Source organism: Lepidochelys olivacea (assembly GCF_965140295.1).
Source record: "Lepidochelys olivacea isolate rLepOli2 genome assembly, chromosome: 2".
In the NCBI taxonomy this organism is placed as follows: domain Eukaryota; kingdom Metazoa; phylum Chordata; order Testudines; family Cheloniidae; genus Lepidochelys; species Lepidochelys olivacea.
In genome coordinates this window covers 266,220,410-266,244,686 of record NC_140412.1, presented here as the reverse complement: position 1 = coordinate 266,244,686, position 24,277 = coordinate 266,220,410, and the positions used below count along the sequence as shown (strand labels likewise).

The 24,277-nt window shown below is 58.2% G+C and overlaps 1 protein-coding gene across 2 annotated transcripts in view; it reads right to left on the bottom strand.

The window, feature by feature from the left end:
• Window positions 1–4,699: 4,699 nt before the first annotated feature.
• NBEAL2 (neurobeachin like 2) overlaps window positions 4,700–24,277 on the bottom strand; it is a 183,691-nt gene continuing 164,113 nt past the window's right edge. For both annotated transcript variants that reach the window (XM_084620646.1, XM_084620647.1), the window contains 5 exons: window positions 17,603–17,719; window positions 14,423–14,584; window positions 11,899–12,047; window positions 10,401–10,536; window positions 4,700–9,742 (listed from right to left, as the gene is read on the bottom strand). In XM_084620646.1, coding sequence (XP_084476772.1) covers window positions 9,641–9,742; window positions 10,401–10,536; window positions 11,899–12,047; window positions 14,423–14,584; window positions 17,603–17,719 — 666 coding nt within the window. In that variant the 3' untranslated portion in view covers window positions 4,700–9,640. The remainder of the gene's footprint in view (window positions 9,743–10,400; window positions 10,537–11,898; window positions 12,048–14,422; window positions 14,585–17,602; window positions 17,720–24,277) is intronic.

The window sequence follows — 24,277 nt, the reverse complement described above, 5'->3', positions numbered from 1 at the left end:
TTGCCAAGCCAGTGGTTTCAATTAAGGGGCAGGAGAGAAAGTTTAGCAGACGCAGGGTCCTCAATCCTCCCCACGCCAGTTAAACAACCCAGGCTGTCCCCCGTCCCCTCGGCTGCATGAAGATCTCTTGCTAAGCTGGCCGAACCCATACGTATGCACCAGAGATGCAGGCTGGCAACCACCTCTGCGTGCTCCCCAGCAGCTCACAGGAGCTACGGCTACGTATGCTTTGAAGGCCCTGGCTCCGATCCCAGGGATGGGGGAGCAGCGCTGGCAGAAGGCCCATCGCCAAGCAAGGGGACCGCCCAATCGCCCCTGTCCTCGGCCAAGGGCCGGCCTGGGAATTCGCCCGTCAGGGCATCAGTTTGCCCAACCCCGTGTGACAGAGCAGGGCGGTGAGGAGATGGGAAAGCCCCCGCAGATCCCGGCTGGCGTATTGATCCCGCGGGCCCCAGCCCAGGGAGCCCATTCAGGGTTCAGTGCCATGCTGGGGAGGGCAAGAACCCCCGTCCATCCTGCACCCTCGGGGTTAAATGCCTCCCGCTAGAGAGGGGCACAGGACTGCCTCGCTGCAGGATTTTTAAGCCTTTTGCTGCCCAACTCCTTCCTCCAGCCAGGCCCCCACCCTCTGGGTTTGAGCCCCTCATCCCGTGGATGCAAAGCTGCCCTCCGGTTGCCCAGCCAATGCAACAGAAATGCCAGCTCCTGCTGGGGCATCTCCGGTGGCAGCCTTTCCAAGTACCCCCTCCCGCCTTTGGGAAGCGGTGGCCTGCCCTACATACTGCCAAAGCGAACGGTGGCTGTTCTGAGCAGATCCACCCGGAGCAAACACCCGTGCGTCCACCACAAACAGACCTCACGGCCCTCTCCGGAGCCGAGTGTGGTTCCCAGGCTGGTAGGGAGGCAGCAGCAGAAGGGGGCGCGAGCCTGTGGGCAGCTCCCAGCTCTGTGGCTGGATGGAGTCTGCAGCCCTGCTCCGAAAGCCACAGCCACTTCCCATCCACGTGACAGCCTGGGGTCCGGCGGCCAAGATAAACCTGCCTGACGCCAGAACCTGGCTGGGCATCTCCCCTCAACCACAGTAGGGCTGCATCACTGCTGCGGCCCCACAAACGCCCGTGCTTGGCAACCGCACACCATGGGCGCAAAGCACTCTGGGAGTGCGGCCAAGGGGCCACTGCCATCTCCTGCAGCCAGGCAGGGTGAGGGCACAGGGTCATGCCAGGTCAGCCCGTCCTGCGAGCCAGCGAGAGGTTGGACGGCCTTGCAGGGAAGCAGCTAGCCAACACCATTGGCTGGGAGGGGAAGTGAGAAGCCCTGGGTGCCGTGGTAGGAGGCAGCGACTCGGGGCATCCCCCCCTCCCCCAGCCCTGCCAATGCACCTCGCTCCTGCCCTGCAGCACCCTGCTATTCCAGCCCTGGGACCCCCCCACCCCGAGCCCTGCTGATGCACCTCGCTCCCGCTGAGGGAATGCACGCGATGGGGGGAGCTGCATCAGGATCTGAACTTCTCTCCCCAGTGCACGATCCTCTGCAGTGCTCCGTCCCTTCCCAGCACTGCTCAGCCCCCCCCACGCCCGCCCCCGCCCCCGCCCCCCAGCTGAGCTTCTGAGTCACCCAGGGCTTTAAACACTCAGCCAGGTATGTAAACAGTCCCCAGTTCAGACCAGATTCTTGGCAGGAGATGAGGTCATGGAGCTGCTAATCGGGGACAGATGGGCGTGGGGAGTCCATCCAGGGCATACTCCTCTGGGGAGTCGGTGGGGGTGTGTGTGGCAGCAATCAGGGCATCTCCCCCAATACCCCACCCTGGGTATTCGGTGCCCAGCAGCGGGCCAAGAATATCCCACAAAGGGCTCCTAGGGGGCGCCCCACGGCCTGGAGCAAGGAAGGGCCTGGAGGACTCATCCAGGCTTCGCACCCTCTCTGCGCACTGCCTGCAGCACCCCCGCCCCCGGGATCTTCGAGAGCCCCTGGGAAAAGGGAAAGCCGAGTTCAAGGCCCCCCCCCCCGCCCCCTGCTCATCCTATCACCAGGCAGTTGGTCCCCCAGGGCCCCCACTCACCTGGCACATGAGCTCTATTTAGGAGGAGGCCCTAGGTGTTAGAGCAGCCCCACCCCCTCTGAGTTCTGACCCTGTATTACCCCAGCACTGGGCTCCCCTCTTTCCCCTCCAGGGCTGGGGACCCCCCACTTTCCCGCACCCATCCCTTGTGCTCCACATTGCTGCCGCGGTCAGGGGCCGCTGGCCAGAGCTGGAGCTGCTGGTTGCGGCCGTGCAGAGGAACGGGGAAAGAAGCGTCCCCTGCCCTGTCTGCCTGCACAGCCCAAGAGATGTGGGGGCAGCACCCTAAAAAGCCCCGGCAGACAGGGAGGGCAGGCGAGAGAAGGGCGATCGCCCCCTGCTGGAACCAGGGCCTCTTTCTCAGCACACAGCGGGCCCAGAACACAGAGAGCAGCAATTCTTTCGGTGAGCCCCTACCTCTGCTGAAGGGAAGATGCAGGACCGTAATTTACGAGAGGACCATTTCTGTCCTCCTCCAGCCAGAGCAGGGGCAAGCTACCTACCTAGCTACGTCAAGGGCTCCGGGCAGTGCAGCATCGGGGCTCGTCAACAGCCGGATTTATCATCTCCCCATTGCACAAGTGGGGAAACTGAGGCACAGAGCGGCTAAGGGGCATGCCCAAGGTTGCACAGGGAGAGTGTGGAACCCAGGGTTCCCGAGGCCCATGGCGGCACAGTGACCACAAGGCCCTCCACCAGCCAGGGTTGTAGCACGTTACTGAAGAATTCACCTGCCTGGAAAGCGGCTGATGCCAGAGGCCGCTCACCCTGGGATTTGACGGCCTAAAGACACCACCGCCTCCTCCCCCCCAAGCCGGAGCAGCCTTCCCCGCACAGCCAAACCCTGCCACCAGCGGCTCCCACCCCGGCTGTGGCTGGCGGCGATTCTTCCTCTCGGCCTCCTCTGCTTTGCATTTGGGTGATTAAAGGCTGTAAAGGCCTGGAATGTGCCCCCCCCCCCATGCCACTTCCTGTCTGCAACTAATTTAACATCCTCAGAAACATCTGATGGAAATATGCCTGCATGAACCAGGCAGGAGCGCTGGGGCGCTGGGCATGAGCCATGGCGCCCCCCCACCCCCATGGCAGACTGGCTCCTGGGCGCCCCCTAGAGCCCAGATGAGAGCTCCAGGGCAAACACCGAAAAAAGGGGCCATCCCGTGAGCTGGTTGATGGGGGTCAGTGCAGGGGGAGGGTTGGCAGCACAAGCCCCGGGCCCCCTCAGGGGTAGATAAACGAATTTCTCCGCTATTACCAACGCCTCAGAGGCTGCTGGAGCCCAAGGTCGTGAGGCCTGGGCCCCTCCCCTGAGACTGGAGCACTAACGCCCCTCAAAAGGAACAGCCCAGGAGGGGGCACCCAGCCTGGCTGGGGCTTCCCCGGCCCCAGACACCCCCCACACCCACTGCTGAGCTAGAGACTCCCGCACGTCTGCCGTTCTCGCACGCCTGGCTCAGCTCCACCAGCCAGGGCTTGCCCCAGGCCTCATGGCTACTCGGAAAGCCGGCAAGCGCTTGGCCAGGGCAGGGCACAGCTCTGGCTGGACCAAGGGCAGGGGTTGGGCGCACAGGATGATGGCAAAGAGCCGGGCCTTGGCCAGCTTGGATACCACAATACCCTGGCGTCTCTCCCCCTGTGATGAGGTCCCCAGCTCCCTATAGGGCAAGACCAGACGAGGAGAGCAGGGCTGGGGGGAGGCAGATCCAGGGGGCATCCAGAGGCAGGGGGAAGGGATCAAAACTCAGGGAGGCGGGCAACCATCTCGGAGGAGGCGGGGTAGAGACTGAATCTTCTTTTGCTGCGGGGGAGGGCCCAGCCCAGCCCGGATCTCATCTCAGCAAGGAGGGGTTGGGCCCCAATAGAGGAAGCTGGGTAGATGGAGGGAGAGGAGTTGTCCTGAGAATGCGCTCTATAGGCTCGAGCGACATGGACATTCAGAAGCCAGGCAAATAACATGGAGGCAAGCCCAGTGCAGCAAAGGGGCCCATGCTCCCAGCCTGGGGCAACTCTTTTGCCACGCATGCGACGTCCATAACTGCAGCCCGGCAAGAGGCAGCGTTGTCTGCCCTGGGGGGAATAGTTTAGATGTGAGTGCAAACAGCTATACGCCCATTGCAGCAACCTCAACTCAGCCCTGGTGCGCTCCTGGCATCATTTCGCTTGCGTAGTTCAATGTATTTGTAGGTTTTCAGACACGTTCGCGAAGTGCCATCTGTTTGCACACGCAGAAGGCAGACTAGAAAATCTGGCCCAAAACGTGTAACACAAACAATAGCCAGTGTGGTGATATGGATGAGATTACACTGTTGCAGGAAAATAAAATAAAAAAAAATAAAAAATTACCCATGCAACTTAGTGATGGCCATGGGGAAGAACTGTGCTGGGAACCAGGACTCCTGGGTTCTGCGCCTAGCCCCACCACAGACTTGGGGTACAACCTTGGGCAAGTCGTCAAAATTCCCAAGACTGAAAGATCCCATATTGCAGATGGGTAAGTCAAGTCTTCATTTACAGCTGTCAAGCATTTTGAGGTCCTCATATGAAGGACGCTAAAGAAATGCAAAGTTTTATTACATAATAAGTGGGTGCAGTGGGGGAGGGAGGAGGGAAGGTCAAGGCATTGAGAAACATGTATTCCTTTATAAAGTTTATTAAAGATCACATACGTCGTACATTGCTAGCAAACCAGATAACCTGTCCCCCTACAGAATGAGGCCATGCTCCTCTTCAAGTTTAAGGCATAAATGTTTATCGGATTGTGCTTTATTTTGCTTTTGGAAAGAATCTGTAGACAAAGCTACCATATAAATACATTTTTCTGAGCACCAGACACATCCCTTGTGTGGATTTGTCATTCACCCTTGTCTTCCCTGCTGGACAGTGGGGACTGGAGTGTGAGTGAAAGACTCGGCTGGTCCAATTCTCCTCAAGGCTGGCTCTAAAGGAAAAGCATAAGCAATGGTCCCATAAACAATGCCTGGAGGACCACTTGGTCAGAGATGGGGAGTCCGAATTCCTGGGTTGGCTCCCAGCTATCAGCTTGTCCCTTCAAATGCTTTGCCAGTCTCCCCAAGCAAACACTGCTCCAGTCCATACAGGAATGAGAACTGCGTTCAGGTCTGAGTGGGATGCAATCTGACACAAGGAGGGTGGATTTGTTAACACCCCTCCTCCCCAAGATTCAGGATGCTTGGAGACCAGTAGGTAGCACCACTGATTGGCATGAAGGCTCCAACGCTACATCCAGCAGGCCGGAGAACTGGGAGTACCAGTGGTGCTACCCTGGTCAAACCACTTGCTTGAATTCACTTCCCCAAAAGGCAGATCCACCGTGAGCCATTCACTTCCCAGAAGAGGTAGAGAAGTAGGTGGCCCCCCATTGTAACCACCCTAGTGTCTTACCACTGCACGCAGGGACCAGGCATGGGGGCCAGTTTTTTTTCTAAATTTGGGTGCTTACGTTAGGTTGCCCAAAGGCCAACTTGAACAGCTGTGCCCCCAACCCGGCCGTGTAACGTAGACACTCAAGACCGAAGATCAGGTTTCACATTGTTATTCCAGGGGTGGGTGGAGCTGGAAGGAATCTTGCAGGGTTAGAAGGAAACCATTCCCTTTGAAGGGGAGCATCCCAAGCCTGCCAGACCCTTCCCTACACAGAAGTCTCAGAGATATGACCCAAGCATTCCTGTTTGTGAAGAAGACTGGAGTGGGAAGATCCCTCAGCAAGTTGCATCCTGACTCCATAAAACCAGAGAAGGTACAAGCAAAGTGAAAGGAGGGAAAGAAAAACCTCTTCAAGTAGAAGAACATGGCAGAGGCCAACCAGAGAGCAGGTACCCCTAGAATTCAAGCATCTTCAGAACAGGGCCAGCAAAGACCCCTTCAAATTTTCACTGGCCTGAGCAATTCTAAGAAGGATGACAGACAAATCCATGGTGAGGCTTGTAGGTCCCTCAGTGCTCTATAAAAGCCAGCAGGATTCTGGGAAGCTCCAAATACTTACCACCCTGTTTCTGGGGGAAAAAAGGAATAGAAATCTTTAGATTTACATCATCCAAAAAAGTTACAAAACCTATATATCTATCTATCTATCTCGTATTATATACACACAAACCGCAATACAGCACACATGCTAAAAAGAGTCTTCTCTACAAGTTGCAAATATTGCACTGTCGGTGGTTAAACATTGATCTTCATCCAGGGAATGAAGTTGAGAGCATTGCTTGAGCCTCTTGCCCAGTGTTGGTTCTTCTTGCTTTTTTAAATCTTTTGTGAAGAGAACTGAGGTACTGTTCAGTGCACAAGTGTGATCTAACCAGCCACCCATCACAAAGTCACCTCCAGACCAGTAGCAGCCTCCACACGCAACAGGGTCCAGTGGCTAACAAGCGGTGCATTTAGAGAGCCTCTCTCCCCTTATTAGTGGCATTTGCAGTTCAGCATCTACAGCTGATTGTCCCAGGCCTACAGAAGATGTTTCCTCCAGCGTGAGCCACAACGGACCCACGTCCTCTCCTCTCAGCCCTTGTTGGAAAGAAACTACCGAATTAGTGTCCCAAGACAGTGACCATCCCTTTTTTGGTCAGGAGGTGTCAACGGCGTGGAAGGTCCAAACCATTTATAACCATCATCTGTTGTAGTTTGATGGAAAGGGACCCTGGAGGACCGATGGAAGAAAGTTGTGAGGATGGATGGTACACCGGCTTTAATGACCCAACGTTATGAATAATAAAAGCAAAGTACATCTTCACTGAATGGGATGGGGACTAGCAACCCAGGGCACATGGCTTTCAACCTGTCAAGAACTGCACTCAAATCCTAACGTTCCTTGACCATCTCTTTGATTTTCACACCATCCGCCCTGCCTCCCTCCCACAGATCTTCACCAGGGACCTGCGACTTCTAGGAGAAATCCCTGGACATGAGGGAGCAGTCTGTGTCCACACTGTGGCATTACTAACACGGTGTAACATACCTAGAGTATATGGAGACAGGGGAGAGATCCATTTCCTAGAGCCAGGGAATGGGTTCGGGGGCTGAGGGGAAAGGACAGAGGCTGCTCTTCAACTCACCTCACTACAACCCCTCCTGACTCTAGGACTGTGAAGTTTCACGTGGTTCTGAAGCCATGAGGTTTGGATCCAGACCCAAACCTCTCCTCCCCCATCTCTGGGGAGTTCAGATCCAGCCGTTTACGGAGAACAGGGGCCCCAGTTGTGAAGCTCAGCCCAAGATTCCAACATCTCCAGATGTTCGAGCAGGGTTGGAGTCAGGTGTGGAATTTCCTATGGCTTCAAGCTAGTCACGGCCCTTCCTCTGTGAACCAAAGCCTGGCCCAGCCCGGAGGGCTGTGCCTGCAATAGCGATGGGCAGTCACTGGCGCCAGGGGTAGGGAGAGCTGAATGGCACCAGGGCACTTGTCACTGTGAGCATCAACATAATGCAGAAAGGCTGTGGGTTCCATAGCTCTCCGCCCAGACGCATCTGGAGCATGGCTGGAGTAAAGCCCTGCCAGTCTCTTCCATCCCTGGCTTACCTGACAGAAGGGGAGTTTTTAAATCGGAGAGAAAATGTGGGGAACAACACAGCAGCTCCCTCCTCCTTCCAGCTAAGTGACAGTAACTGTGTCCTACAAGGACCGATCCATCACCCCCTTCTTCGGGGGCCATTCACTCCCAGACGCTCTGGTGACGGGCTCATGCCCTGCATCGTAAACACGGAATGTTCCATTTCACAGGGACTGCTGGGCTCCCTGCAGCTGTAAGCTATGTCTGAATGGGGAGATGTCCAGGGCACAAATGTGCAATAGCCTCAGACAGCTGCTTCTAGCCTAACCCAACCCCCCACTCCCCTGTTCCTCCCTGGATCAACAAGGCCTTGGTCATACATGAACCCTTAGGACAACCCTTAGATCAGAACCTGAGTCCTTCAGAGAAGGTGCCAGCATTTCAAATCTCACCATGACCAGGGATGGAAAGTCTGTAGGACTGGACCACCCCCCAACCCACCCAGTTGGTTAAAAGCAGCGAAGTGTTGGCCGTTGGCTGCAAAAACAAGCCTCCTTCTGGGCAAATTCCTATTTACTGTGTGCCACTTCAGTATCAAAAACAGACAGTGTGTCGGAGGGACAGATGGGCCTTCCTGGAGGGGCGGTATTTGCAGATGGGATCAATATTGGGTCCAGACTTTGAAGGAGACAAAATCCCAGTATTGCTTCATGTCTGCTGCTGGAGCTCTCTCACTTCTGTCATGATCCCTCTCGCATTCACCTCCACCGGCTTGGACCGAGCCCTTCGAAGCTTCGGAAGAGCTCTGCTTTGGCTCCGGGAGCCCTTATGGAGATGCCATGCTTCGAGGGCTGCTCTGTTGGGGAAGGGGCAGTGCGTGCTGCCTTACTAAGAGCCGTGCTCCTTGCGAGAGGGAAACCCTCACACCTCTTGCACCGGCGCTGACTGCAGGGCAGCCTGACCCTCTCCCGGTGGGGTGAGAAGAATTCTCTTTCCCCCTACAAGCAGGGGTATCTGGCGTGCAGCCAGAGGCAGCCAGGAAGGACTTCCTCTACGGCCCCGGAGCTGCAGGACGAAGGCAAAGCTAACCAACGGCAGGGTTTTATTGCTGGTGAAGTCATCCCATGAGCCATGCCGGCTTGTGCTCCATGGAAGAGACGAGTCTTGCGAGACAATAAGATTGCGCACATTTATTTTTGTTTTCTTTAAAAAAAACGTATAAATCGATAGGAAAGTTAGGAGGCTCCACAGGAAAACGATTGGGGCCCTGGGAGGCGCTGAATTTGGGTGCCTCTGGTGGAAGAGGCAGACAAACCATATTTGGAAGAATCCCAATGAAAGCGGAACACCCTTCTTTGCCAGCAGGGGGTTTATACACATCTAGGATTTGGGGCTGGTTCAAGACAGTCAGTAGGTATCTTTCTGGGCCCCTGGTATTTGTTGCCCGCCAAAATTCAACATCTGGGAGGAAAACAGAGCAGGCTCTTGCCAGTCTCATCGCATTAAAGCTTTTCTGCAGCAGACCGGCCTCATGCTGAAAGCAGTTCTTGGTTTTGGTACAAGTTCTCTACGTAGTGCAACAAGGTCTGGTTAAGGCCACCCAAGAAGGACTGAGAATGCAGCGACAGTTGTTGTCTCACATCTATTGCAACGTTTCCCTGCTGGGCGGCAAGGGGCACCGGCTATGGACTTCCCGTCCTCTCCGTCCAGCAAGAAAGTCACAATGAATAATACAAAAACATTTTCCACTTCAAGCTCTGCAGGAAACGGGATGTGCTGGGGCAGAGACCAGATTGTCCCACGTGCATCCTGGCTCGGCAAACCAGAGTCACCGGTGCAGGCCCCTGGCTCAGAAAGGGATCCTGAGCTCTGCACACTCTGAGAGTGAGTGGTCAAGAGACCCAATGCTCCCGCAGTTCACAGCCATCGCCATGCTCCCAGGGGAAGTGCAGACACATCTGAGTGGTGTGGCTGGACCGGCCCCCTCAGCCACCCCTCAGAGACCTCCTGCTGCAGGACATCTCTGCCCAGTAATGCTCTGGGGACAGGTCATCTCACACCAAGCCTGTCACTTGGACTCGGGCGGGTTGTACTCGGTCTCTCCGGAGGAGACCTGGGAGATCCGGCGCGTGGAACGCCACAGCAGTCTGTGAAACTGCCCCGTCCGCACCTGGGGAGAGAGCAGAATGAAGGGGCAGGGCTGAGGAGTGGCGTGGGGGTGCTTTGTGGAAAAGGATGGGGTGGCTTGGCGGAAGCAAGGCTGCAGTCTGTCTTGGCTACATTACAGACCCTGCTTCTGTAAAGGGAGCCACCCCGCATTACAGAGCCCCGCCCTCCAGGCCAGGGTCTCATCACACAGCTGGGCTGGGCAGCCGCCTGGCCCCCCGAGACACCCGGCCCCTCTAGGGTTGGAGCCCGCCCTCCAGCAGGGACGAGCTGTCTCACCGAAGAGGGCGGGGTGCAGCGGAGAGAACCTTTGTCCTAAGGGTTCATGCTAAGTCTCGACTGATCCCAGCCATTTCACGCTCCGGAGAGGGGCCGGATTTCGAGTGTTCTGCTGTGGGAAATCCAGCCCTGCCGTCACACTGCCCATGAGGAGTCAATCCCCCAGTCTGCAGACAGTGGCTCTGATTTCATTTCTGTCTATGGGCCCATCCAGGCTCCTACCTAGGCTGGCCAGGAGAGCAGCTCCTTCCCAGTCTCACCCTCCTGCCAGCCAGGTGCATCCCCTCCAATCATGCAACTAGTTCACTGGTGCTTCCAGCTGATACTGCACCTGCCCCTGCCCACCCCCACCGAGCCCCGAGGAGGGGACGGTCTCCATTTACCTCCGAGGGCTGGCCCGCTCCCACCACAATCAGCTTCCCATCCTCCAGCCCCACCAGGATGTGGCTCTTCTCCTTGGTCACGGACACGCTGTGAACCGGGACCTTCATAGGCATTGGCAACACCGCTGCTTGGAGGCTGCAATGGTAAAGAGGGGGGCATTTAAACAGTGTGGGGAGCTGCTGGGGACTCAGCAAGGACTGTGGAAAGGGGCAGATGGGCAGGATGCCCTGCCAGAGACCCCCCAAACCCACCCCCCTCTCCAGGATCTTTAAATCGGGGGTCTCTCAAAGCATCCTGCTCACTCAGCAAACCGGCTCCTGGCTGCGCTCAGAGCCAGATTGGGGGATTTTACTGCATTTCACGCCTGTTCACCCTGCCAAGCCGACGCAGCTGCGGGACAGGGAGCTGGGTCCCATTCTGGCTCCTACATCAGTCAAATAGTTGGCCAAGTCCCAGTTGCAGGGAAAAATGCCACACTGGGGCAACTGCCTTGTGCGGGCATCTGAGGGCAGCGTTTTATTCCACAGACCCTTTGGGACGGAGGAGACATGAGAAAAGAAGAAAGCCAAGCTTGACTCTCAGATCCCAGGCTGGCGGGGAGGAAAACCAAACCATTTCACTTTGCAAGCAGAGTCAATCGGATCTGGAATTCCTGCCATGCAGCATCCCACAAGGCCAGCAGGGCAGACCCAGACCCAGGGAGAACCACATTTTCAGGGGTTGATAAATCCAGGGTTGAGCGCCGTCCATCGTGTCCCCAGCAGCGCCAGCCCCACGCAGACAGTTACAATGGGTGATTCTCTTTCACCCACAAGAGCCAGCAAGACCAGATCCAGCTGGACAGGGCCACGGGCAGGTTTGCCCCAACCTGTGAACGTCAGCGTCCTAATCCCTGTAAGGAGCCCACAGATACTAACGGACACCTCATCAGTACAGATTCTATGGGCCTGGGAAACCAGCAGAGGGATTTCAATTTAATCCCAAAAGAATAATTTCCACTCCCATTCGTGGACTTTATGGCCAGAAGGGACCATTGTGATCATCTAGTTTGACCTCCTGCAGGGGACAGGCCAGAGAACGCGTTCACCTCACCCCCAGATGGGACACGAACCCTCAACCCCCAGTTTGGGAGGCCAGCGCCTTACCCATTAGTACATTTCACCTCCAGGCTACTGTGCGCAAGGTACCAGCCACATCCTAACCTCACCCCAAATAAAAACGGGAAGTTAACGGCTGCACGAGTATCTCTCGCCTGCATCGGGAGCTCCTCCAGAAGATGGTAGGCTACCCTGGGGTGAAGAGAGGCGCATATGCAAGACCCACAAGCTATGCTGTCGACCCACTCGCTGGGTGGTTTTTCGGATACAGCAACTGAGGAAGGGCGTTCACCATAAGTGGAGGATCACGGCTGTGACACACTCGGGATCCTCGTCCCCTGCACGGGAGTGATACACGGCTCTGGTGGTGGGCCCAGGAAACTGATGAGGGAACATTTACCTCTGAAGATCCAAGATCTGGAGAGAACACTGCATGGTCCCCAGCACCACAAACTCCTCGGTGACACACATGGCAGTGACCTGCTCCTCCAGCGGGGCGGAGGAGAGATGCTTGCCGTTGACGGAATAAAGGTGCAGGGCAAATTTATCCTTCAACAAGAGAAAGGAGAAGGGCGTTGGGGGAGCAACCGACAATGGGGTGAAAGCTTTCCAAGCATGCCTCTACTCTAGGACGCGACTAGGTGAATGGCCTTGGCACCACCTCTCCGGGACTCCCCGTTCAAATGGGCCTGGTTCTTACCTTCTTGGGCATCACCAGCCATTAAGGTTCTGCAGGCCGAGCTATACCATCAGCAACGCCTCCCCACTGCCTGCAACAGGTGCGACTGGAACTTACTACCCAATTCTGCTGGTGATGCGCACGAAGGAGTAAGAACCAGCTTCCTCCCTCTTAGCAGTGCTGGCTCTGCAGGGTTGGAAGAGCGAAAATCTCCCCGGAGCCTGCAGTAAAACAGGCCTCTGGATCCATGCCAGGAGCAGATCAATGGGAGGTGGGGATGCCATTTTTAAGAGTAGAGCAGCGCTTTACTATAGCAGCCAAATACCTAATGTGACCAGGAGGACAGAAAAGCAACAGGTCTCACTGCAGTAGGAGAGCTATGCAATGCACTGAGATACGATGGGAACCAGCACTTTGGATCGACAGATGGAGCCTCAGAGAGAGAGAAACCTTTGAGCACTCTTCCCTGCAATCACATGGAATGACCTCGTTCGACGAAGCCATTGAAACCAGAGCAGCGGCTGTGCTCGGGCTAACCGTCTGCAAGAAACCTCCATGCTACACAAGACCCTTCACTCTCATTTTCCCTGTTGGAGACTGCAAAATTTTCCATATCTCTAGACACAGTTACAGCCACACACACGCATCGTGGGACCCTCCCAGCATAGGTGTGAAACCAGGAGAAACTCACCAGTTTGGACTGAGTTTCCCTGTGTGCTCTCAAGCTAAGTCTGCGCTGCAGTTAAAACCCTGCGGCTGGCCCAAGCCGGCTCAGAGGGCCTGTGCTAAGGGGCTGCTTAATGGGAGTGTAGACGTTTGGGTTTGGGCTGGAGCCCAGGCTCTAGGATCCTGTGAGGCAGGAGGGTCCCTGAATGTCTACACCACAATTGACGGGCCACAGGTGACTAACTGCAGTGTAGACGTACCCAGAGAGGCTCCTTGAGGTATAGCAAGTAGTACTCCTGGGGGAATTTTGCACCACTGTGTGTGCACATAATTAATGTGCTGCGAATAACGTCATCCCCCGCCCCCCCCAGCAGAAAATAACTTCTACCGAAAAATTTCTGCAGTTCTGCCTTTTGCCCACCTGGGGCCGCTGTGGTGCTAGAACAGAGTACTCCCTCCTGGGTGGGACCAGTCCCAGCTGCCAATAGGGAAGGGAAGAGGTTGCCTGCTTGACAGCACCCTGCTGGTGTGGCCAGGTCAGGAGACAAGGAATATGGGGGGACAGACAGCATGGGGCTGGGAGGTGACAGACTGGGGCAGGGGCTGAATGGGAGTGGAGGCACTGGGCCACATGGAGCCGTGGGGAGGGGGCATGGGAACACATGGGGGGAAAGGAGTGGCTGAGGGGCTGCAGGGACACATGGGGACCAGGGGGGAGGGGGAACAGGGACACATGGGGACCGGGGGGGGGGGAAGGTGTCTGAGTGGGGGTGGAGGGATATATGGAAGGGGGGACAAGGGCAGATGTGCCTGACTGAATGGGAGAGGCCAGGGGTCAGCCAGGGTCTGCATGGGGGAGGCTCCCTAACAATCCCTTGCTGCCCCTCACCCACACCCAACAACCCTCCAGGTTCACTCCCAGGCTCCTTCCCTCTCCCTCAGCTCCTCTGTTACCTCTGACACCCCCAAGCCTTTGCATTGCTTCGGGGGGGGGGGAGGCAGGAAATACAATTCTATATTGTAGTTTGAATGAATTATTACTCAGAGTTCTGTATTAATATGCCTAGTAAGGAATCTATTTGTCAAAAAACATTTCCTGAATCTTTTTCATTGTCTGTATTGTTATAGACATACTTGATAGGTATTTTGAAATAAATTACCAAAATAATTGAAACTGGTGTGATTATAATGTGTTATTTTGATAAATAAAATATGCAGAATTCTAAAATATGGTGTGCAGAATTTATAATTTTTTGGTGCAGAATTCCCCCAGGAGTAAAGTGGGAAAGCTGTGTGTGGGGTGGGGTGGGAAGGGAACAGCGCCTCCTGCTGGGTGATGGATGGGTTGGTCCTAGACAGGAATAAGTCCTCAGCTATGTTTATTTGGGATTGGAATCTGGCTGCTGCTGATCTGCTCTGAGGCATGGTGCCATCACCACAGCAGGATGGAGTTACTGCCCCTTCCCTGCGGGGTTTCAGACCGTGTCTGAGATGCCCGTCCTTGCCCACAGCGTCCCACAGGGAAAGGCCATGCCTGCCCCTGCATTGCTGCTGGGCCCACAGGTCCTGGCCCACTCACCTTCAGGGAGGATCTCCCCCCAACGGTGGTCTGGACGATGATCTGGCCCTCCAGGCCCACGGCGAGGTTCGAGACAGTGGCGGGCAGCGAGCTCTCACAGGGGGGCTTGATGGACTTCATGAACTGGCCCCGGCGGATGGTGTGGACGATGATGGTGCCGTCCTGCCACAACGACAAGGCCTTTTGGCTGTCACCAGGGCAACTGGGTGCTTTGCTCCCGTTTACTGTCAATGGGCCCACAGTGTCTAATTCCCATAGCCCTTTGAAAACCCAGCCTTAATCTCCACCTGCCCTGAGCCTTCCATGAGGACGCCCCAAAGCTAGATGGGTGACACAGATGAGCCATTGCCCTTCCAGCTGGCTAAAGTCTCCATGTCATCTTTAACGGGCAGGTTTCCTCCTGTTGGCGAATGCTCTCTCTCCGACCCTCCGACGAAGAGGGGTCTTGAGAATGGGGCAGCAAGCCAAACAGCCTGGACTGCCCAAAGCTGGACTGCCAGGTGTGGCGAGCCCCAGGACAATGGAGGGGTGGAGCTGGCATGACAGACAGGAAACCATTTCAAGCCCAAGGGTGCAGCTACACCCCCAGCACCCTTAGCTCCAGCACCTATGGCTCCCTCTCCCCGGGAAGAGAAGTTAAAATGGCTAAGTGAAAATATGCCAATTGAGAGATTTTTGCCTAGATGGATAAAACCTTTTTCCTCCCTCTTGACTTAGCTACAAACAACTCCAAAGCCAAGGTGACACCTAATTTCCTACGCAGAACGATACGCTCATTGTGCAATAGGCCACGAGGTAGGTGGGGAAGCTGGGAGTTAACCAAATGAGAAATAATTTGCTGTGTGAGACTGATGGTCAAATAGGGCAAACTGCCTGTTACCCCAAGAAATCAAAGCCACGTTTGCACCCCAAGTTACAAACTACCCATTTGTTTGCCCTGTAAATCAAACACACTGTGGATAATCTGTTTTTGCCCCAGCAATGAGTCTTTCACTCCAAATTAGAGGCTGCACATTTGCTTGTCTTGTGAGTGAGATCTACAGTAGAATCTCAGCGTTCCGAACTGACCAATCAACCACACTCCGCATTTGGAACCGGAAGTACACAATCCGGCAGCCGCAGAGATGGGGGGGGAAAAAGGCAACAGAGTACCATGTTAAACATAAACGACTAAACAAATAAAGGGAAAGCAGCATTTTTCTTCTGCATAGTCAAGTTTCAAAGCTGTATTAAGTCAACGTTCAGCTGTAAACTTTTGAAAGAACCGTAATGTTTCGTTCAGAGTTATGAACATTTCAGAGTTACGGACAACCTCCATTCCCGAGGTGTTCGGAACTCTGAGGTTCTGCTGTACGTCTCCCTGTGTGTGAACAGTGGCTCTTGTTCCATCGCAAACCCTAAACAACATGAAATGCTTATGTACAATCAAAGACCCTATAAAGTATGTCCATTGAATCTGGAAGATTTTTTGGTGTTCACCGTAAATAATTGTGACACTAGAAAGAGAGAGACCAGGTGGGTGAAAGGATATCTTTTATTGAATCATAGAATATCAGGGCTGGAAGGGACCTCAGGAGGTCATCTAGTCCAATCCCCTGCTCAAAGCAGGACCAATCCCCAACTAAAGTATCCTAGCCAGGGCTTTGTCAAGCCTGACCTTAAACACTTCTAACATCACCTCCCTAAATAACCCAGTGCTTCACCACCTTCCTAGTGAAAAAGTTTTTCCTAATATCCAACCTAAAACCTCCCCCACTGCAACTTGAGACCATTACTCCTTGTTCTGTCATCTGCTACCACTGAGAACCATTGGACCAACTTCTATTGGTGGGAGACACAAGGTCTGTGTAGCTTGAAAGCTTGTCCCACTCACCAACAGAAGTTGGTTCAATAAAAGCTATTCCCTCCCCCACCTTCTCTCTCTAAAATCCTGGGACCCATATGGGTACCACAACCCTGCAGCTTAGAAATAACAGGAATTGTCTGGCACCAAAAGAAGGAATGTTGAAAGATATAAACACAGGAATAAGTTTGGATTATCCACAGAAACTGCTTAAAAAGGGAGAAATTCCAGGTAATAACGTGGGCTAATACTGAGATGCGATCCTGGAAACAAATCAAACAAAAAAAGCCTTCAGATAGGGAAAGGACTGAAGAAATGTGTTATACGCCAGCACCATCTACTGGGTACCGATGGAAGCATAAGAGAAACAGAGCTGAAAGCTGCGCTCAGCTGTCTGTTAGAAATCAGAGGAGCCCCGAAATCAGAGTCTATAAAGCTGAAGTCACCACGTGGGACCCCCAGAGTTGATGGAACCCACGAGGAAGCTTCTGAATCCCCAGTGCAACGGATGCCAGGACCGGCTGTGGGCAGTCTCCATATTCCAGGGTTAAGAGGATAAGAATTGGGGAGATTTCATTTCACAGACTGGATTGCCCCTTCTGCTCTTTAAAATAAGTAACAAAGTGCCCATTCTCTAGGGAGACCTCCTGTAACCACAGGTTAGAGTTGAACTCATGCTAGACGAATGCTCTCCTTCGTAATGCAAGCAAACTGGCCCAAGAGAGATTTGAACGGAAACTTAAAGCAATTGCTTTTGATATTTTAAACTTGTCCCTTTTGCAACCAATTCATTCAAACAGCAGGGACTCAAAACTGCCTTACAGACAAATGCATCCAGCCTCCTTGGAGAAACGCTGGAAGGGTGATGATACGTGTTCGGTACTAAGAAATGATGCTCATAAGTAAATGTTATTAAAAAATCTTGGTGGTTTGCATTGTTCCTTGGTGTAACGGCTGAGCTCAACCCTAGTCTTTGACAACTGCTGGCAAGACTGTGCTGTACGAAGAGCATAGGGTGCACCTACAGGAGCGGTGAACTGCTGTGTACGTTAATCTGGTTCTGAATCAATTGGTTGGTTATTGGTAACCAAAGTGCCCTGACTTGAGAAATACGGTTCAAGTTAAGAGCTGATCTGAAAAGAGCCCAGCGTTAAATTAGGAAGGGAACACTCGCTGGACTCAATGCAAAGGGGGTATCTGATACTGGCTACAGCACTTAACCAACTGGCAATTCTAGTTGGTTGGAGTTCAGCTTTAAAATCTAACTGGCACCTCAGCAAACTCCTAACATTGACGCCTTCCGCCCGCCCTGCACCCGCGCCGTGACACATCCTCACCTTCGACCCCGACACGGCCATGTCCAACTCGGTGCTGATGGCGACGCAGGTCACCTCGGCGTCATGACCGTACAGGACTTGGACAGGTTTGGGAGCCAGGCCACTGGAAAACCCACCCTGGAGAGAGAAACCAGGGTATGTGGGCCAGATCCTGAGCCAGTCTAGGCCCCACAGCCCCTCCGGCTTCAGTGGAGCTGTCGCTGCTTAGAGCGGCAGAGGATCTGGCCTGGAAAGGCCCAGAGGAAACCGAGCCGAGAGGACAGAGCGCCAGCCAGAAGCTGGGGACGGGAAGCGTTTGGAACCACTGTGCAAAGCCACCGATGCTGCTTGCAGAGCCCCAACGGCTGAGCGAGGCTGGAGGAATAACCACAGCCACGCTCGTCAGGCTGGCTTCGGAGAAGCACCAGCCACGTGGGTCGACGCATTAGAGGAGCGGAGCTCAGAGCCTTTCCAGCAGGGCAGGCTGAACCGAGTAAGTTCTTGTCCTCATCTCCCGAAGGCAACCGGCCCCAGCACACAACTTCCACGGAAGCTAGTATGATGGAGCAATCTCTGCTCAGGACAGGGCTGGACCAGGAGTGTGGGGAACTGGCATTGGGTAGAGCTGGGTGTGGGGAGCCAAAGGCTGGTGCTGCGAGTCAGGAGTGAGGGGCACCGGCAGGGCTGGGTGGGGAGGCCCAGGGTTGGCATGGCAGAAGGTACTGGACTCAGGCTTGGCATGGCAGGGGGTGCTGTGGGCCAGGAGTGAGGGGCACCGGCAGGGCTGGGTGGGGAGGCCCAGGGTTGGCATGGCAGAAGGTACTGGACTCAGGCTTGGCATGGCAGGGGGTGCTGCGAGTCAGGAGCGAGGGGCACCGGCAGGGCTGGGTGGGGAGGCCCAGGGTTGGCATGGCAGAAGGTACTGGACTCAGGCTTGGCATGGCAGGGGGTGCTGTGGGCCAGGAGCGAGGGGCACCGGCAGGGCTGGGTGGGGAGGCCCAGGGTTGGCATGGCAGAAGGTACTGGACTCAGGCTTGGCATGGCAGGGGGTGCTGTGGGCCAGGAGCGAGGGGCACCGGCAGGGCTGGGTGGGGAGGCCCAGGGTTGGCATGGCAGAAGGTACTGGACTCAGGCTTGGCATGGCAGGGGGTGCTGCGAGTCAGGAGTGAGGGGCACCGGAAGGGCTGGGTGGGGAGGCCCAGGGTTGGCATGGCAGAAGGTACTGGACTCAGGCTTGGCATGGCAGGGGGTGCTGCGAGTCAGGAGTGAGGGGCACCGGCAGGGCTGGGTGGGGAGGCCCAGGGTTGGCATGGCAGAAGGTACTGGACTCAGGCTTGGCATGGCAGGGGGTGCTGTGGGCCAGGAGCGAGGGGCACCGGCAGGGCTGGGTGGGGAGGCCCAGGGTTGGCATGGCAGAAGGTACTGGACTCAGGCTTGGCATGGCAGGGGGTGCTGTGGGCCAGGAGCGAGGGGCACCGGCAGGGCTGGGTGGGGAGGCCCAGGGTTGGCATGGCAGAAGGTACTGGACTCAGGCTTGGCATGGCAGGGGGTGCTGTGGGCCAGGAGCGAGGGGCACCGGCAGGGCTGGGTGGGGAGGCCCAGGGTTGGCATGGCAGAAGGTACTGGACTCAGGCTTGGCATGGCAGGGGGTGCTGTGGGCCAGGAGTGAGGGGCACCGGCAGGGCTGGGTGGGGAGGCCCAGGGTTGGCATGGCAGAAGGTACTGGACTCAGGCTTGGCATGGCAGGGGGTGCTGTGGGCCAGGAGTGAGGGGCACCGGCAGGGCTGGGTGGGGAGGCCCAGGGTTGGCATGGCAGAAGGTACTGGACTCAGGCTTGGCATGGCAGGGGGTGCTGTGGGCCAGGAGCGAGGGGCACCGGCAGGGCTGGGTGGGGAGGCCCAGGGTTGGCATGGCAGAAGGTACTGGACTCAGGCTTGGCATGGCAGGGGGTGCTGTGGGCCAGGAGCGAGGGGCACCGGCAGGGCTGGGTGGGGAGGCCCAGGGTTGGCATGGCAGAAGGTACTGGACTCAGGCTTGGCATGGCAGGGGGTGCTGCGAGTGAGGAGCGAGGGGCACCGGCAGGGCTGGGTGGGGAGGCCCAGGGTTGGCATGGCAGAAGGTACTGGACTCAGGCTTGGCATGGCAGGGGGTGCTGTGGGCCAGGAGTGAGGGGCACCGGCAGGGCTGGGTGGGGAGACCCAGGGTTGGCATGGCAGAAGGTACTGGACTCAGGCTTGGCATGGCAGGGGGTGCTGTGGGCCAGGAGCGAGGGGCACCGGCAGGGCTGGGTGGGGAGGCCCAGGGTTGGCATGGCAGAAGGTACTGGACTCAGGCTTGGCATGGCAGGGGGTGCTGCGAGTGAGGAGCGAGGGGCACCGGCAGGGCTGGGTGGGGAGGCCCAGGGTTGGCATGGCAGAAGGTACTGGACTCAGGCTTGGCATGGCAGGGGGTGCTGTGGGCCAGGAGGGAGGGGCACCGGCAGGGCTGGGTGGGGAGGCCCAGGGTTGGCATGGCAGAAGGTACTGGACTCAGGCTTGGCATGGCAGGGGGTGCTGCGAGTGAGGAGCGAGGGGCACCGGCAGGGCTGGGTGGGGAGGCCCAGGGTTGGCATGGCAGAAGGTACTGGACTCAGGCTTGGCATGGCAGGGGGTGCTGTGGGCCAGGAGGGAGGGGCACCGGCAGGGCTGGGTGGGGAGGCCCAGGGTTGGCATGGCAGAAGGTACTGGACTCAGGCTTGGCATGGCAGGGGGTGCTGCGAGTGAGGAGCGAGGGGCACCGGCAGGGCTGGGTGGGGAGGCCCAGGGTTGGCATGGCAGAAGGTACTGGACTCAGGCTTGGCATGGCAGGGGGTGCTGTGGGCCAGGAGCGAGGGGCACCGGCAGGGCTGGGTGGGGAGGCCCAGGGTTGGCATGGCAGAAGGTACTGGACTCAGGCTTGGCATGGCAGGGGGTGCTGTGGGCCAGGAGCGAGGGGCACCGGCAGGGCTGGGTGGGGAGGCCCAGGGTTGGCATGGCAGAAGGTACTGGACTCAGGCTTGGCATGGCAGGGGGTGCTGTGGGCCAGGAGCGAGGGGCACCGGCAGGGCTGGGTGGGGAGGCCCAGGGTTGGCATGGCAGAAGGTACTGGACTCAGGCTTGGCATGACAGGGGGTGCTGTGGGCCAGGAGCGAGGGGCACCGGCAGGGCTGGGTGGGGAGGCCCAGGGTTGGCATGGCAGAAGGTACTGGACTCAGGCTTGGCATGGCAGGGGGTGCTGTGGGCCAGGAGCGAGGGGCACCGGCAGAGCTGGGTGGGGAGGCCCAGGGTTGGCATGGCAGAAGGTACTGGACTCAGGCTTGGCATGGCAGGGGGTGCTGCGAGTGAGGAGCGAGGGGCACCGGCAGGGCTGGGTGGGGAGGCCCAGGGTTGGCATGGCAGAAGGTACTGGACTCAGGCTTGGCATGGCAGGGGGTGCTGTGGGCCAGGAGCGAGGGGCACCGGCAGGGCTGGGTGGGGAGGCCCAGGGTTGGCATGGCAGAAGGTACTGGACTCAGGCTTGGCATGGCAGGGGGTGCTGTGGGCCAGGAGTGAGGGGCACCGGCAGGGCTGGGTGGGGAGGCCCAGGGTTGGCATGGCAGAAGGTACTGGACTCAGGCTTGGCATGGCAGGGGGTGCTGCGAGTCAGGAGCGAGGGGCACCGGCAGGGCTGGGTGGGGAGGCCCAGGGTTGGCATGGCAGAAGGTACTGGACTCAGGCTTGGCATGGCAGGGGGTGCTGCGAGTCAGGAGCGAGGGGCACCGGCAGGGCTGGGTGGGGAGGCCCAGGGTTGGCATGGCAGAAGGTACTGGACTCAGGCTTGGCATGGCAGGGGGTGCTGCGAGTCAGGAGCGAGGGGCACCGGCAGGGCTGGGTGGGGAGGCCCAGGGTTGGCATGGCAGAAGGTACTGGACTCAGGCTTGGCATGGCAGGGGGTGCTGCGAGTCAGGAGTGAGGGGCACCGGCAGGGCTGGGTGGGGAGGCCCAGGGTTGGCATGGCAGAAGGTACTGGACTCAGGCTTGGCATGGCAGGGGGTGCTGTGGGCCAGGAGCGAGGGGCACCGGCAGGGCTGGGTGGGGAGGCCCAGGGTTGGCATGGCAGAAGGTACTGGACTCAGGCTTGGCATGGCAGGGGGTGCTGCGAGTGAGGAGCGAGGGGCACCGGCAGGGCTGGGTGGGGAGGCCCAGGGTTGGCATGGCAGAAGGTACTGGACTCAGGCTTGGCATGGCAGGGGGTGCTGTGGGCCAGGAGTGAGGGGCACCGGCAGGGCTGGGTGGGGAGGCCCAGGGTTGGCATGGCAGAAGGTACTGGACTCAGGCTTGGCATGGCAGGGGGTGCTGTGGGCCAGGAGTGAGGGGCACCGGCAGGGCTGGGTGGGGAGGCCCAGGGTTGGCATGGCAGAAGGTACTGGACTCAGGCTTGGCATGGCAGGGGGTGCTGCGAGTCAGGAGCGAGGGGCACCGGCAGGGCTGGGTGGGGAGGCCCAGGGTTGGCATGGCAGAAGGTACTGGACTCAGGCTTGGCATGGCAGGGGGTGCTGTGGGCCAGGAGTGAGGGGCACCGGCAGGGCTGGGTGGGGAGGCCCAGGGTTGGCATGGCAGAAGGTACTGGACTCAGGCTTGGCATGGCAGGGGGTGCTGCGAGTCAGGAGCGAGGGGCACCGGCAGGGCTGGGTGGGGAGGCCCAGGGTTGGCATGGCAGAAGGTACTGGACTCAGGCTTGGCATGGCAGGGGGTGCTGTGGGCCAGGAGCGAGGGGCACCGGCAGGGCTGGGTGGGGAGGCCCAGGGTTGGCATGGCAGAAGGTACTGGACTCAGGCTTGGCATGGCAGGGGGTGCTGTGGGCCAGGAGCGAGGGGCACCGGCAGGGCTGGGTGGGGAGGCCCAGGGTTGGCATGGCAGAAGGTACTGGACTCAGGCTTGGCATGGCAGGGGGTGCTGCGAGTCAGGAGTGAGGGGCACCGGAAGGGCTGGGTGGGGAGGCCCAGGGTTGGCATGGCAGAAGGTACTGGACTCAGGCTTGGCATGGCAGGGGGTGCTGCGAGTCAGGAGTGAGGGGCACCGGCAGGGCTGGGTGGGGAGGCCCAGGGTTGGCATGGCAGAAGGTACTGGACTCAGGCTTGGCATGGCAGGGGGTGCTGTGGGCCAGGAGCGAGGGGCACCGGCAGGGCTGGGTGGGGAGGCCCAGGGTTGGCATGGCAGAAGGTACTGGACTCAGGCTTGGCATGGCAGGGGGTGCTGTGGGCCAGGAGCGAGGGGCACCGGCAGGGCTGGGTGGGGAGGCCCAGGGTTGGCATGGCAGAAGGTACTGGACTCAGGCTTGGCATGGCAGGGGGTGCTGTGGGCCAGGAGCGAGGGGCACCGGCAGGGCTGGGTGGGGAGGCCCAGGGTTGGCATGGCAGAAGGTACTGGACTCAGGCTTGGCATGGCAGGGGGTGCTGTGGGCCAGGAGTGAGGGGCACCGGCAGGGCTGGGTGGGGAGGCCCAGGGTTGGCATGGCAGAAGGTACTGGACTCAGGCTTGGCATGGCAGGGGGTGCTGTGGGCCAGGAGTGAGGGGCACCGGCAGGGCTGGGTGGGGAGGCCCAGGGTTGGCATGGCAGAAGGTACTGGACTCAGGCTTGGCATGGCAGGGGGTGCTGTGGGCCAGGAGCGAGGGGCACCGGCAGGGCTGGGTGGGGAGGCCCAGGGTTGGCATGGCAGAAGGTACTGGACTCAGGCTTGGCATGGCAGGGGGTGCTGCGAGTGAGGAGCGAGGGGCACCGGCAGGGCTGGGTGGGGAGGCCCAGGGTTGGCATGGCAGAAGGTACTGGACTCAGGCTTGGCATGGCAGGGGGTGCTGTGGGCCAGGAGTGAGGGGCACCGGCAGGGCTGGGTGGGGAGACCCAGGGTTGGCATGGCAGAAGGTACTGGACTCAGGCTTGGCATGGCAGGGGGTGCTGTGGGCCAGGAGCGAGGGGCACCGGCAGGGCTGGGTGGGGAGGCCCAGGGTTGGCATGGCAGAAGGTACTGGACTCAGGCTTGGCATGGCAGGGGGTGCTGCGAGTGAGGAGCGAGGGGCACCGGCAGGGCTGGGTGGGGAGGCCCAGGGTTGGCATGGCAGAAGGTACTGGACTCAGGCTTGGCATGGCAGGGGGTGCTGTGGGCCAGGAGGGAGGGGCACCGGCAGGGCTGGGTGGGGAGGCCCAGGGTTGGCATGGCAGAAGGTACTGGACTCAGGCTTGGCATGGCAGGGGGTGCTGCGAGTGAGGAGCGAGGGGCACCGGCAGGGCTGGGTGGGGAGGCCCAGGGTTGGCATGGCAGAAGGTACTGGACTCAGGCTTGGCATGGCAGGGGGTGCTGTGGGCCAGGAGGGAGGGGCACCGGCAGGGCTGGGTGGGGAGGCCCAGGGTTGGCATGGCAGAAGGTACTGGACTCAGGCTTGGCATGGCAGGGGGTGCTGCGAGTGAGGAGCGAGGGGCACCGGCAGGGCTGGGTGGGGAGGCCCAGGGTTGGCATGGCAGAAGGTACTGGACTCAGGCTTGGCATGGCAGGGGGTGCTGTGGGCCAGGAGCGAGGGGCACCGGCAGGGCTGGGTGGGGAGGCCCAGGGTTGGCATGGCAGAAGGTACTGGACTCAGGCTTGGCATGGCAGGGGGTGCTGTGGGCCAGGAGCGAGGGGCACCGGCAGGGCTGGGTGGGGAG